General features: G+C 35.9%; 2 protein-coding genes across 3 annotated transcripts in view; both read right to left on the bottom strand.

The window, feature by feature from the left end:
• The window catches only part of LOC142334721 (peroxisomal biogenesis factor 3-like), a 308,737-nt gene that overhangs the window by 39,728 nt on the left and 254,487 nt on the right, over window positions 1–14,522 (bottom strand). The window lies entirely within an intron of this gene.
• LOC142334718 (uncharacterized) overlaps window positions 1–14,522 on the bottom strand; it is a 279,385-nt gene that overhangs the window by 10,370 nt on the left and 254,493 nt on the right. The window contains exons 4-11 of one of the 2 annotated variants that reach the window (XM_075382969.1): window positions 10,987–11,359; window positions 10,853–10,902; window positions 10,437–10,498; window positions 7,828–8,040; window positions 7,032–7,385; window positions 6,380–6,691; window positions 1,350–3,161; window positions 461–731 (exon numbers count right to left, since the gene is read on the bottom strand). In XM_075382969.1, the coding sequence (XP_075239084.1) occupies window positions 461–731; window positions 1,350–3,161; window positions 6,380–6,691; window positions 7,032–7,385; window positions 7,828–8,040; window positions 10,437–10,498; window positions 10,853–10,902; window positions 10,987–11,359 (3,447 nt within the window). Of the gene's footprint in view, window positions 1–460; window positions 732–1,349; window positions 3,162–6,379; window positions 6,692–7,027; window positions 7,386–7,827; window positions 8,041–10,436; window positions 10,499–10,852; window positions 10,903–10,986; window positions 11,360–14,522 lie in introns of both variants that reach the window. The other variant, XM_075382968.1, reaches the window with a different exon arrangement.

Below are 14,522 nucleotides of genomic sequence, written 5' to 3' on the forward strand. Positions count from 1 at the left end.
CTTCAAATAACCACATTAGAGGTTAACATATACCACTATTAAGATTTAAAGTGAAAAATGGTACCAGTTTCGGTGCACTTTTCAGTTGACTTTTAGTATTAAATAGCCACCAATTGAGTCCAACTGCTTGAAATTGTGATTGAGAGAGAATTTTAGATCATGCGAAACGCAAAAAGTCAAGGGCGTAAAATTCACTCGAAAAGTCAAAACTGTCAAGCGAAAATTTTGCATTAAAAAAAACACACACGTTTACAATAATTGCTATGAACTTCGTTCAAGAGCAATTAATGATTTATGTAGAACATCAAAGACTTGCTACAAACTTGATCTTTCGAGAATCAGAAGCTCTTTTGATATCAAAATATCGACGCATTGGTGATATTCAGCACAACTGACATTCGAATAAACCAAAAAACTCAAATAAAATTTTCCTGCTGACAGAAACCATATTTTTGTATACCTCTTTGAGTAGCAGCCATTTCGTCCGGAATGTCCACTTGTGCCGGACTATCTCTAGTCTCCACTTTCTTGGGAGGAGGACTTCTGAAAGCACTTCCCAGCTGAGGTTGAAAGGGAGAAGAGTTGCTGACAGAGCTGCCCAACTTAGGTGCCGATAGCTGACTACGACCATTGATCATGATGGCTTTCATTATATCCTCACTTGAAATGCTTTCTCCTCGTATTTGGGCTTGCATCACTTGGTTCAGTAGGTCCCCAATTTGGGAAGACAGCTGCAAAAGAACCAGTTTCAACAGTTCAATCACTAAAATTTTGTACAGAAAACTACCTCTCTCAGCGATAACAGCTCGTAATCATCCCGATTAATATCAATGCATATACAGTGGTCACTTTCTCAATAGTTTATTAAGAAACTACGCACAACTTAATAAGTCCTCAGACGCAAACGGACTTTGTCTGCGCTTTCCAAACAATAAATTTCATTTTGATATTAAAAAAAAAATTTTAAGAAATCTGTTCAGTACAAGATATCAATTATAAGTCATGAACACGTTAACATAACCGACTGATGTCTGGCGAATTCCTATCAAACGCCTGGCAAGTGGTTGGCTTTTCAGGAGCAATCATTTTCTACGGTTTAGGGAGACTAGCTTCAGACTAATTGGCGTGGAGTGGGTGGAGGTGTGTGTGTGTGTGTGTGTGTTGGGGGGGGGGGGGGGGTCAAACTCTATGAACCGCCGTTCACACGATGAATTTATTTATGTCTCCAAAACAGTTTCTGTGAACCGTATACTTAGAGACAAAGTTTGCTCCTAATATTCTGCCTCAATGACCAATCTTGAAAATGAAAAACTCCGATGGCCATGAAAGACATCAGCGCCACAACTTACCCGTTCTTGGAGCTTGTTCAGAAGTGCCTCCTCTGAAGATGGTCCAGGAGCCTGTTTGGGCGGTGTGGGCTGCGGCGTCCCTTTAACCACTCCCTTGGGCTTTGATTTGTACGAGGACTCACTCAGTATTACCGGTTTCACTGTCGACGAAGTATTGCCATGGTGCTGGTGTGTAGACGATTTCGAAGGGTGTTTACTTCCTATCTGGTTTAAAGGACTAGTAGGCCTCGAATCGTTTCTTGGAGATTGGATCGCTTGCTTTTTAGCATGCAATGTCGCAGCTAGACTTCCTGTAGACTGAGAGGAGCTAAAAGATGTAGGTTCTTTTGGTTCCTTGGGTCGCTTTGAGTTAGCAGACTTTGAGAACATCTTAACTTCTGTTTCCTCGTCTGAGCAATAAAGCGATGTGTTTTTGAACTTCATTCTCTTACCACGACCTGTCTCCTCCATCTCAGACTGAAATGTATCTGGGGAAACCTTTTTTGAAACAGCTGTCGCGGCAACGTGCGGCTCTTCAGAAGGAATTGGTTGAGAAGCAGTTTTAGTTGTAGGACTCTGAGACTTTTTATTGTCCGCATCAGTCGACATTTTGGTGTCAGAAGGCACTTCCTCTGATGTAATTTCTTTAACAGGCTCTTTGATTAGTTTCTCATTGCTAGCATAGGTCTGTTTCTGAACAACTTTGTCGCCAATCGACATCTCTGAAGAACATGAAGATTCTACCTCTTCAGCTTTTTCTTTATCAGATTCAGTTGACCTTGACTCATTGTCGGGACTCTCAACGGTCGAGGACTCAGTCATATTCGGTGCGTCTACCTCCATTTTGTCTTGAGTTTTGTCCAAGCAGACGTCGACCTCATTTGTAACCGCATCTTTCTTTTCATCCTCAGCTTCGAGAGCAGCTTCAATACTTTGAAACACAGATGATGCAGCATGTACTACTTCTGGTTCTGTTTTTGTACAATTCTCAACTGTTTCCGTCTCAATTTTCTGCTCATCTTTTGGAGTAACTAGCCTCAAATCTTCCTTACTTTTATCACTATCAACAGTCGCCTTCTTTTCCGACTTAATTTGCACAGAATCTAAACTCGAATGGTTGCTACTTTCAGTATGTTCGTCATTACGCCGACTCCTTGTTTTATTGTACGCTGTTTTTGGCGTAAAACTGGGGGCGTCAGGTTTTTTGGCTTTTGACGTTTTTTCCTCTTTACTAGAAGGGGGAACAGACTCTTGAACCTGTTCACTTTTCGATTTAGAAATTTCTGTTTTAGGAAGTTCACTTAATCTAGAAGTCACACTTGTTGCGGATGAAGTGGAAGAATCTCGCCTTGACTTCTTCGTTGGCGGTGGTACTTGCTCCGATAACTTTGACATCTGACTATCAGATTCCTCCTGTTGTTTCGAACCAATACTGAGTCCCCGTTTACTCCTAGATGATACATCCTTAGATTTAGTTTTGGAATTTTTGCCAAGCAACTTGAAGGTAAACGAAGAGCCAAGAGTTTCGTTGTCGGATTCGTCAGAACTATCGGAGCTCAAATCAACATCCGACATTATTTCATCATCGCCTTTACTATTCGACTTGCTCTTTCCTTGACTCTTCCTGCTGCTATTTGCCGAGGACGAGGATGCAGTACCAACTCCCGAGGTTGATTCCTCGATCTGTTTCATTAAGTCAGGTGACACACTTGGTGATTTGTCATTCTCTAGCCTGATGTCCTCCTCTATTTTGATGTCGATGGGACCGAACGCATCTCCAAAAGACAGCATCTTGAACGCTTTCTTGTCAGTGGCCAGCGAATACGGTTGATACTGAAAACGAAAGTTAAAATTTAGCAGCCTAACAGCATTAGACTATAGCGGCCTATCTCAGCCACTCTTTTTCTTTTATTCCTCAGATTTAGGACTTCGAGCATGAAAAAATCTGAAATATGTGGAATAAAAAGGGCGGCTAACACAGGCCGCTATGGTCTTATGCTGTTCCGCTGATATTACATTAATTATAATAATAATTGCATTAAATTATAATAAAAATGAGAGAATATATTTTAAAAAATTGTTATTAAAATGTATTATCCAAATTTGATTTAAAACAACAAAATGAAAAATTCATAATCAAAAATAAGTATTCAAAAGACAAAAAAAAAACAGACAAATTACACCTATTTTAAATTTTACGGGTTAATTCTCAAACTGTAGTACCCATTTTAACTTCGTACTTCTTGTAGTCCAATGGGTTAACTCCCGTATAACCAAAGCGGAAAAATTTTATAAAACATTGCAATCCAAAAAAGTATGACAAACGCTAAAATTTCATTAAAAAAAAGAAAGAAAACATTCAAATGCTTCCTTTTTAATTATTGAAACTATATAGTACCTTGTGATTAACTTTTCCCTTTTTCAACATAAAGAAACATTATGCATATGAAGAATAGTGATTCCCCTGATAATAAAAAACGTAGGTGAAAATTTTTCTAAACGAGATTAGGCCAAAAAAGCGGTAAATTTTGAAACTTTTGGTTTCCCTAGCTTCCTGAAAAAAACTACCGTGAGTGCAAAATAGGGCTTCTATGTCAAGCACTATTTGATTCACCGTAAAAAGTATATAAACTTTCCTGAATTAAAAAGAGGACATATAAAATTTTAAAAAACTAATTCTGAGATCTTACGTGGAATCTAAAAACCCCACTACCCTCCTTCATTTGACAATTGATTTGATTCAAATTTCACAGAAATCACCGAATATGGGATACTTGAGACAGGTACAACGGAAAATATGACGCTCCTGACGCTTCCAGCGACCTTCAAATTTGAACTCTCCTTTCAAAAAAATTTGATTCAACAGAAGTAAAATACCACTATATTTTCGAATAGAAAATAAACATAGCTGGCAGATTGCCAGAAAATAGCCGCAATAGATTCGTAGATCGGCAGTCTAAAAAAAAACAGTAAAAAAGACAGACCAAAAAAATTTATCTTTTCATTGAAGGCTGATCTGTTATATTTTGATTAAAAATCTGTATAAGTTATTGCTGCCTCTATTAGCTGATCTCAAATAATCTTCATTTAGAGTGATACACACCCATTTGACCTTATCTCTTTGAATTAAAGTAAATAAAAGTCAATTTCAAAGTGAGGAAGTCACTTTTGAGAGTGAGGTAAGTCAAGTGTGACTAAAAATTTAATCACGCGCATGAACAAAAAACTCGCTCCACTAAGAGCGAAAAATGACGTCACACATGCAATTCAATTGAAATTGCATGAACGAATGAACAAAAAATGGCTGTGACGTCATATGGTCGTAACAAAAATCATGACGACGAAATAAAAAAAAAACAAGAGAAGGCCAATAATAGCCTCAGCTATCGCTGTGCGGCTATTAAAAAAACCGTAAATCGGGCTAAGTAGAAAATCGTATTGTTTTTCTGGTTTGAACAATGATTTGTTCAGTTTAACTTATATTGTATACATAAGGAAACTTCCAAATATAAAACAGGGTTGAGAAAGAGCTTAAAAAAGCGAAACTGCAAAAAAATCTTCAAATCTAGTTCTTGATCTTCGGTAACAATCTTTGGAGAAATTGAAACGTGATCTTGAGTAAAACTGATGCGTAAAATTCCATCAGCCTTGCATATTTTAACAGAAATTAGAAAAAGAGAAAGTCTATTTGAAAATGCGCTTTCAAATTGAGTTCATAAGCTTTAAGATCACACCAAGTCACTTATTTGTTTGCTATTTCTAGTGTTTAAACTGATCGCAGTAATTTAATTTTCAATTTACTGTCTGTATTTCTTCAGCAAATTCTTTTGCGACATATTGCTATTTTTGAACAGTAACTTTCCGTGAAAAGCCATTTCTATAGCAAAATAAAGTACAATGCATGTAGTTTTGCTTCATCAAAATACGGGTTATTTTTTCAGTTGTACTCAAGCATTCACCGAAAAAATTGTTTCCATTGAACAACCCACAAGTAAAAGCCAAAATATTGTTTCTCGCAACAAAGAAAAGTCTTTGAAAAACTTGAGACGTATGTTGGAATATTATGAGCCACGCACAGTCTTGCATGAGCCGTCTTTTTGATTTTATTATTACTACAAAATTTATTCGTTAAAGCTCTTATTAGGTTACTATGTCTACTTTTTTTTGGATCTGAACCGTTTAAGTTGCACAATTATTGTAGCTAAGATTGATCATGCTACGGGCAAGCAAGAGCTATGGTTTAAGTGAGAGCTGATACTCCCACAAAACTTCAAAGCGATCTCCACAAGCCAAAGAAATTTCCCCAAACCAAAATTTCATTCCATTGTTGTAATGTGTTATAGAACTGTTTTGTCCACTTTATTTACACATCTGTCTGTTTTCGTAGGTAAATTTTCCGAAATCAAAAACAAATAAAAAAGTTCACGCGAAAAATTGCAAAAACGGGAAAGAAATATCCCTTTTTGGCAATATTTTGATTGACTATTTAACTAAACATAGATGAATCAATTCCAGAAAAGACTAAAAGAGTGTTAAATCATCTCTCAAAAAATTCAACTACAAAATCGATATTCTTTCTCTTGCTAAGCGCAAGCATAGAGTATTACTGTCAAAACAATTTCCGATAACTGAGTCTCAATTTGACCAAAGATAAAACTTACACCACAATTTGTTCTTTTCAACTAACCTAATCAGATGGCTTGAACTTTTTTGAAATGGATCCGACTAAACCAATTACGATTGTGGTTTTGGATCAGACTACGCGAACTGATGTCCTTTAGTCAAAAACATTTTAAAAAACCAATTAAATAAGCGAGTAATGCCTTGGTTTGCTAAAGAAAATATTGTGAAGGGTATAATTGAGAGCTTTTATATCAAAAGTTAGAAAGTTCGATGAAATTCGTCCTGTTGGCTCGTTTTATAATTAGAAGCTACTTTTATCATTCATCAAACTTTGTATGAAAAGATTTCGCAAAGCAGTTGTTACAAATTTCTAGGTTTTAAACAGATTGCTGATAAAAATTTGAATATTGACATTACTGTTTACAAACCATTTGCAATTTCTTGATGTAAAGTTGAACTTCTTTCTGCGCGTCCTCAAATTTCTTTACAAACTTCATGACTGGCTCTGGGGGATTTTTGGAGTAATAGAACACCTGGTTAATATTGACTATTGCTCTGTCGTGTTCGCCGAAGAAACGTACATCAACGGAACTCGGGGGCTTCATTTGGAATATCTTGCTGGGCCAGTAAGGGTAGTTTTTGTACTTTGCCCAAACAAGCGGATGCGGAATTCTGCATGGAGACTCGAAGAAATCATCTCGTAATAAACTGTTACAGTAGCAGTCCGGACACGCCTCTACCTAAATTTCACAAGCAAATTTTGGTCTTATTGTTAAACATTGACGTTGCGAATTATGAAGATTGCATCAGACACTATCTTTTCCAGGTCTTTCATATTAATGATGCAACTTTGCCATATGGTTGCAAGTTCAGAGACCCCTCTTAAATCATAAATTTCTTCAAACGATTATTGACTGAAAGCAATTTAAATTTCTGCACTATTTCCCCACTCAGTAATAGGGAACAGTAATATTGTTAAAATTTGTCCTAGTTGTCCTTTTTCAGGCCAATTTTGTCAAAAGGAAACCAGTACCTCCAATTAGGAATAGCTGATGAAATTATAAGTAAATTTACACCCACCTGTGCTAATTCTTTCTCACAGTTATTGAGTAACCGCCTTGCGGTATTCGTAATTGGACTGGTGGGTCCATTGAAAATAGCTGAATTGTGCAAGAACAGCTTACAGTCCTGTCTGAGACCTTCGCCACACGAATACTGTAGTGTCAGGGCTTTCTTGTCCAGCTCAGAAAGAGATATTGACTTGTAGATGTATTTGGAATAATCTGGGTACTCGTCTTTGCTCACTTTATTCACAAACAGGTCAAAGCTAGGGGTGCATACAAGCCTTGAGACAACTCGTTGCAGACACATGCCGAGGTTCTCAACGCTCAGCCATGTGGCACATCTTGAGCTAGTCTCACTGTTCCGCAACTCCTGAAGCAATTTACAAAATTCTACGCTCACATTTACAGTTTAAAAAAACGTCAACGTTGAAGTTTAAGTACTGCCAGAGAAAGTCAGTATTTATAACTATCAAAGTTGTCAATCAAGCTAATAATTATTGATGATATAAATAAATTTCAAGAAATTCAGAAATTCAGCTAACTGTTTTTCAATTGCTTAATTCCTCACAGTAAATTCACATCTGCGGAAAATACAGTATAGAGGGGGCTGAGTCAATAGAACTATAACATCAATTTTAGCATCCAAATATTCATACATGCAATCAATGTGGAATGAAATCATAAGCCCTTTAAGTTATTTATTTGATTGATAATTTATAAATTCTTACCTTGCAAATTATTTATTTGATTGATAATTTATCAATTCTTACCTTGCAAATTATTTATTTGATTGATAATTTATCAATTCTTACCTTGCACTCAAAGCACTCCCAATTGGGCTCCGACGTGTCAATCGAGAAGGTACTGTCGCTGTAGGTCTCAACGCACTTCTTGTGGTAGACGCGGAAGCAGTTATTGCACGGGAGAAGTGTTCTGTCGTCTTCTGTGGTAGTCGTGGTACCTTCCTCGTCCTTGCCGCTCCCACTACTGTGACATACCCAGCAGTAGAAGTCTTTATTCCGAGCCTAGCAGAATCACACTAGTAGTTGTAAACAGCAGCAATACACATTAAATTGTAGAACTTTCCATTGTAGAAATTAAATATTATTTTTTTCTTTGAAAGACAACTGAGCTCTCAAAAAGACAGGAGGGGTTTTGGGGTTAGTTTGTATCCTGCTTCAGAGGATTAATACCGGGAGTAAAAATAATAACATTAGAAACCACGCCAGGTGTGAACAGGAAATTCGCAAGAAAGGGTCCAAAAACATAGCAGGCAATAAAATGGATGCAATAGCTTCGTAGAGTTTCAGTCTAAAAGATCATGAAAAAAGACGGTAGATGAATTTAAGCTATTTCACTAATTGAGATATCTCCTTTTTGGAAATTCGCCACAAGTTGCGAATCTAATAATAAAACTTCCAGCATACCATAGAATACTGTTTTATTTTGCCTACAGCAAAAACTAAAAAGCAGAAAAGAGATGAATAAAATATCAAAATCTATTTAGAAACAAGCTGTGGCCTTATAACAACTATGCCGAACACAGAGCAAAATATTTACCTTTCCTCTAATGTACGACCGCCAATGGGCACACAAAACAAGAAATACTAAGAAAACCGAGAAAAATGAACATGAAAGAACAAAAAATTCAAGAATATCAAGAAATCGTTCTTGTCGCCACTGAGAAGTTTTAAAATACGACAGACAGCAAGAACCACATGGTCAAGCTTATAATCAATTCTCGTTGTGATTACGACAGTTGTAGAACCTGCGCAATACTGAAAAATATAACCAACAAACGTCGGGCAAAGTGCTCTCAAACGAATGGCGAGCTGTTACCGTCGTCAGTACACAACACAACTTGCAATTTTGCAGAACATTAGAATTCGAAAATGCATTGACAATTTCTTTAAAACTTTTAAGTAATCAAATACAATAGACGTGTTAAAACGCCTTGCTCATTAATCTTTAGGATTATGATCCGAACGCATGAAAACAAAAACAGAAAACGCAGGAAGAATTGCAAATTGTACAGGCATACCCAATAATCTAGAAAACGCCATTTAGCTGTCCAGTATTTTGGCAATTTGGCATTTTTTACATCAACTCCACAGAACAACACAGACTCGGTACTCTCCTCCTTCAATGGGTTATTATTAACTAATGTCGGATGAATCGCTACTGTCAGACAAGCGGGGAAATTTAAATTGGGTGTAGCTTGAAAAATGTTTTATGAGAGCAAAAGCGTCGTATCCCACAGTTGTTCACACCCCAGACATCCAGGATGGCGGTCCCACCACTACGCTTCTATAGTTTTGATTCTTCTTTGCTCACAATTGGTTTTATATTAGCATCAAACTTTGTTTCAGAACGAGAGCAACTTAGATCACTCAAAAATGAAAAACTCAAAAATGAAAAGCGTGGAAAGTCACTCAAGAAGTCAAAGAATGTTCTATAACAAAAGCGCAAAAACGGTTTAAGCAAAAATTTTGCATAAAAAAGATATACACGTTTACAACAATTGCTTAAACTTGGTTCGAGAAAAATTGATAATCGCATCAAACTTCGTTCGAGAGAAATTAATAATCGCATCAAACTTCGTTCGAGAGCAATAAAAAATTAGCCTTCAAGTCAACATGTTGGTTTGAATTCAGGCCATCAAATGGAATTCGACGTGCTGGAAAAAAGTAGCATTTCAATGTGCTGCAGTTATATGTGGATACTTTTTGTATTTATGTTGAATCCCTCAATCGATGCAAAGCAAAAACAATGATCAAAATCAATAACGAAAAGATAATTCTCACTCCAATGAGAGCTTCAAATTATGTCACACATATATTCAGCGCCAGAGTAGAAAAATTTCTTTTGAGAAAACATAAACCGACAAATGTCGGAAGACTTGCTCTTGAACAACAGGCGAGGCAATTTAATTCAGGGGCTGTAGCCTAGATCAATTTTTCTTTATGGGTGCAAAAAAACCTACCCCCACCGGGAATCCATCCCTCGACCTCCCGATCCATAACCACGCGCACTAACCACTGCGCTATGAATCACTTCCTTCTGCTATGCTGCAACCGATTTTATATTAGCAACAAGGTTTACTTCGGAGCAATAGAGATCACTCAAAAATGAAGAACGAAAGCGTGAAAAAGTCACTTGAGAAGTCAAAGAATGTTCCAGAAGAAAAGCGCAAAATTTTCGAGCGAAAAATTTGCATAAAAAAGACACACACGTTTACAATAATTGTTCGTTCAAGAGCAATTAAACACAGAGTTACACAGACGTTGCAAGGTTTTTAGAGAAACAAAAATACTGAAAAGACTGCGTTCAACACAGATGTATCTCTGCATTTCTTGGAGAAATTGGTCCCTTTTAAATAATCTGAGTGTCTTCCAATAAAAAACAGACAAACTCTACTCACTATTATGGTAGGTAGTCTAGTCTGATAACACTGGTCGTCCGATTTTTCGCTCCCACTTGGACCTAAACAAGTTTATGAGATACGTAACACAAACTCTGTTTTTCACTCTGTTTTGCACTCTGAATTTTTGCACTCTGTTTTTCAAAACTCAGCTATGAGGGAAAATTGCAGGAAAAAACGGTTTTTACGTGTTCTGAAAACATCTGCAAACTTGATCCGATACCCATATGAAAGTACCATTATTTCACAAGCAATTTTCACACATTTGAGCCCTCGCAGAGAAAACTGCACACCTTTGCAAGCAGCAATTGAACATTTTTGGAAATTAAAATTTGAAGTTTGCTGTACTTTTGTTTCACTGCTGAAATTATTCCTTTAACGACAAATCCAGCATATTGACAAAAAAGGATACTAACTTTTATCAGGAGCTGCACTGTACTTTCCATAGATGTGAAGATCTTGATAACTGAAAAGATAACATTCATCAGAGAGCTATATATTTTTAAAAAAATCAAAACGTTATAGCATTGATAATGGTTGAGCAACGTACTATGTTGGAACAATGCTGGCAGTACGTCTCGCTGTTTTGTTAAGCGCCACGCCTCTTATAGGTGATGGGGCAACATTGGACGGAGGTTTGATTTCATCAGACGTCCCTTTGCCTGAAGCAGGTGTGATTGACTTGACACTCCTTCGACTGACTGACGATCTCGTGTTGGCGGTGGGATTTGTCTTTTCAGATGCAGCTGGTTTCACGCTATCACTCGGAGATTCTCCGTTCGGTGTTGAAACTTGTTCATTTGGTGATGGTATTTCATTGTCATTGGACGAAACTGTTTTGCTACTAAGGGGTTTGTTTTCAGGGACCATTTTGTCAGCAGTTTTTCTTTCCTCCATAACCTGAGCGCCGTCTATTAGGTGGTCTAAGTAAATGCAAACAGTAAACAATGACCTGTATTAGGTTCAAAAAAGCGGTCTTGTTTGACCAGCATGACAGCAACTAAGTCTTAATGGTTTTGGCCTCTAAGTCAGCAACTAAGTCTTTAGAATATGGTTTTGGCCCCTAACCTGTCGTGCTTCCATTCTGTCTTCTTGTCTTTAAAGCTACTTTCCTTTTCTGTTTCATTTTAAATTTTCAAAAAATTAAAAGGGAACAATTTTTACTGTCTAAAATTTCTACAACTTTCCATCCAGTTTTCAGTGTAGCCAGCGGATTTGGGTCTGCTTGAATCAAATCAATTAAAATAGACCATTATTCTTAAAATATAGTCATTTTTAACGGCATTTCTATCAGTATTGCTACAATACTTATACTAGTGTGTCTTGATACCGGCTCAGTTCACCTTGCTCAATTTCAGATTCCTTTCCCATTTAAACGTCCCAATCCCTGAGCCCAATTTTAATATACAGCTCTCGAATAAAAACCTCAGGGTTTATTTGATTTGTATTTTATATGACGGCATTATAGACTTATCTAGTTTCTTTTTCTTTTGATTTTTTACCTTGACCATATTCGATATATTGCTTAAACTTGTGAAAAATATTTTAAACTGCAATCAACTGTAACATTCAAGTCCATAAGTTAGAACTCTAACGTGAATTTTTACAAGGATACCAAGCATAGAGAAAAAAGTGTCCTAAAAAGTGAAATGAATTAAGATAGCACAAAATTGAATTTAAAAGTCAACAAGGCGGCTCGGTAATGTGCGATCGCACATAAAGTTCCGACCCCGCTCATCCACAATTTCGGCATAATTGTCTACCAAATGAGGAACAGATAGAAAAACACAAAAAATTCAAGTATTTTTCAAAAAAAAAACTGGTGTATGAACGAAAAAATAGCCTCCAAAGCAAATAACTCAGTGGAGTAAAAATGATGCATTAGACTGATGAGATATGCCGATCTTAAGAAAGCGAGCGAAGACAGACGGCAAAATCAAACAACAACAAACATTAATTACATCAAAAAATTTATGTCCGTTTTAAAAAACAAAACTTAATAACAAAGTCAAAATAGCGTCAGATAAAACTGAAAATAAACAATCAACTGGTAAATCACCAGAAAAAAATGGTTATTCACCAGTTCATAAAAAGGTTGGTAACAATCAGATAATAAAGAACAAACTTTAAAGTTAGGAAATTCGCTGAATTTTAAAAAAAAAAACAATTAATTTCAAAGTAATGAAAACCATTAGGAGTCAACTAAACTATCCCATCGGTTTACAATTACCAATGCTTCTATAAAAGGGAATTAAGAACTCTTGGTATTCAATTTCTTATGCAGTTACAAAAAGAACAACAAACAGACAACAATTAATCACATTAAAAATCAATTAAAAAGAAACAATTAAAAATCATTGAAAACTTACCAGAAAACGCTTTGGAAGCCGTAAAGCCATACTTTGGCCGCCAAAATATGTTCGATTGCACCTTCTCGTCGAAAACCGATAATGTACTATGTGGCCGCTCATTAATGAAAATAAGCAACAATTAGACAAAAAAGAAAAAAAACATGCAAAATTATGTAATACTTGTTTTTTTTTCGAAAAAAACTTATTTCCAAAGACATGAAAGCCATTAATTACACAATGAAAAAATTGAATAGGTTCGCTTCTTCTTCTAAAAGAAGCCCTTGTGACCCGAAATTATCCAGAACATGTCTTACGTCTACAAAACGAACGTCACATATGACAAAAATCAAAAATTATATTACTGTTTTTTGTGAAAAACCCGTGTCGAAGCCAATAAATTCAAAACGAATTGTTAAAAAACATTAGATTTTGTGACATCAATCCCTTTTGACACCTTCCCTTGACATAAATAATGTCATCTTTAACCTTTACTTAACGAGACCAGGTAACAAACAGACAATAAAAGGAACAAAATTGCGAAGTTGAAATGTTTTTTTATTTTGGAAAACAATTGTTTTCAAAGTCATGAAAGCCATTATCTATCTTTTAATATCAGAACATCGGCTCATCTACTCTTCCAGGAAAATCCAATCAAATCGGGTCATTGTACAGGAAAAAAAACGACTAAAGAGACAAAGTAAAAACGACAGTCAAAGACAAAATTAACAAATTCAATTAAATTCTTCGAGAAAGTATTGTCGAAGCGGTAAACAACCACAATCTATATCTTTAAGGATTTAAATATTCTCAATTTTGCGTTATTTTGAAAGCGAAAAATGTGATATATGAACTGACAATAACGTGATAATTTGACGAAGTTAGAAAACATGAAAAATGGGCAAATAACTAAAATTTAAAAAAATTTTGTGAAATCTAGTAGTATCAAAGCCAGAACACCATAACTTAAGGCGTAAATCCGCAATAAAGACTAAATTAGAATTCAGCAGAAAGAAGGTGCACTCTTTGATTGCTGACACTAAGCTAGTAGTATCAAAGCCAGAACACCATAACTTAAGGCGTAAATCCGCAATAAAGACTAAATTTGAATTCAGCTGAAAGAAGGTGCACTCTTTGATTGGTGACACTAAGCTACCATCTACTTGTGCACCTTCTTTCTGCTGAATATAAATTTAGTCTTTATTGCGCATTTATGGAGTCAAAGTTCAATAAGCCATTTTTTATTTAAAAATCAAATATTTTAAAAGTCAAAACGACCATAAGCTTTCAAGCAATCAACTAGATCAATTAATTTCGAGCTAATTAGAAAACCAAAAGACCTATCACTAGTGAGCTTTGATTTCAAATGTTCTGTTATTTAGTTAAAAAAAAGATCGAATTTTTTTTTATAAAAAACCGACTGATGACAATCCGAATTTTTTTTTTTGGATTGTAACGGTCCAAGATTGGTACAGAACCAGTCCTGCTAAAGTTTACTGTTCATTAGGAATATTTAATTTTTGGAATGTCATTGATTTAGATATTTTCTCTGTTAAAAAATCAAAAGTAAATGCTGCGTTTTTGATAATCAACGAATAAAGTTAGCAAAAAACGGCAAAGTTTTATTTAGAGAGCACTCTCAACGGAAGTTGAAGTGGAATTAGCCCCCTTTTCAGTCTACAAAGATTGTATTAGTGGTGTTTGGTGTGCACTTCCTGCAAATTTAATCAGAGTGGAC

Source organism: Convolutriloba macropyga, chromosome 2 (assembly GCF_964194025.1).
Source record: "Convolutriloba macropyga chromosome 2, txConMacr16.3, whole genome shotgun sequence".
NCBI classification, from domain to species: Eukaryota; Metazoa; Xenacoelomorpha; order Acoela; family Convolutidae; genus Convolutriloba; species Convolutriloba macropyga.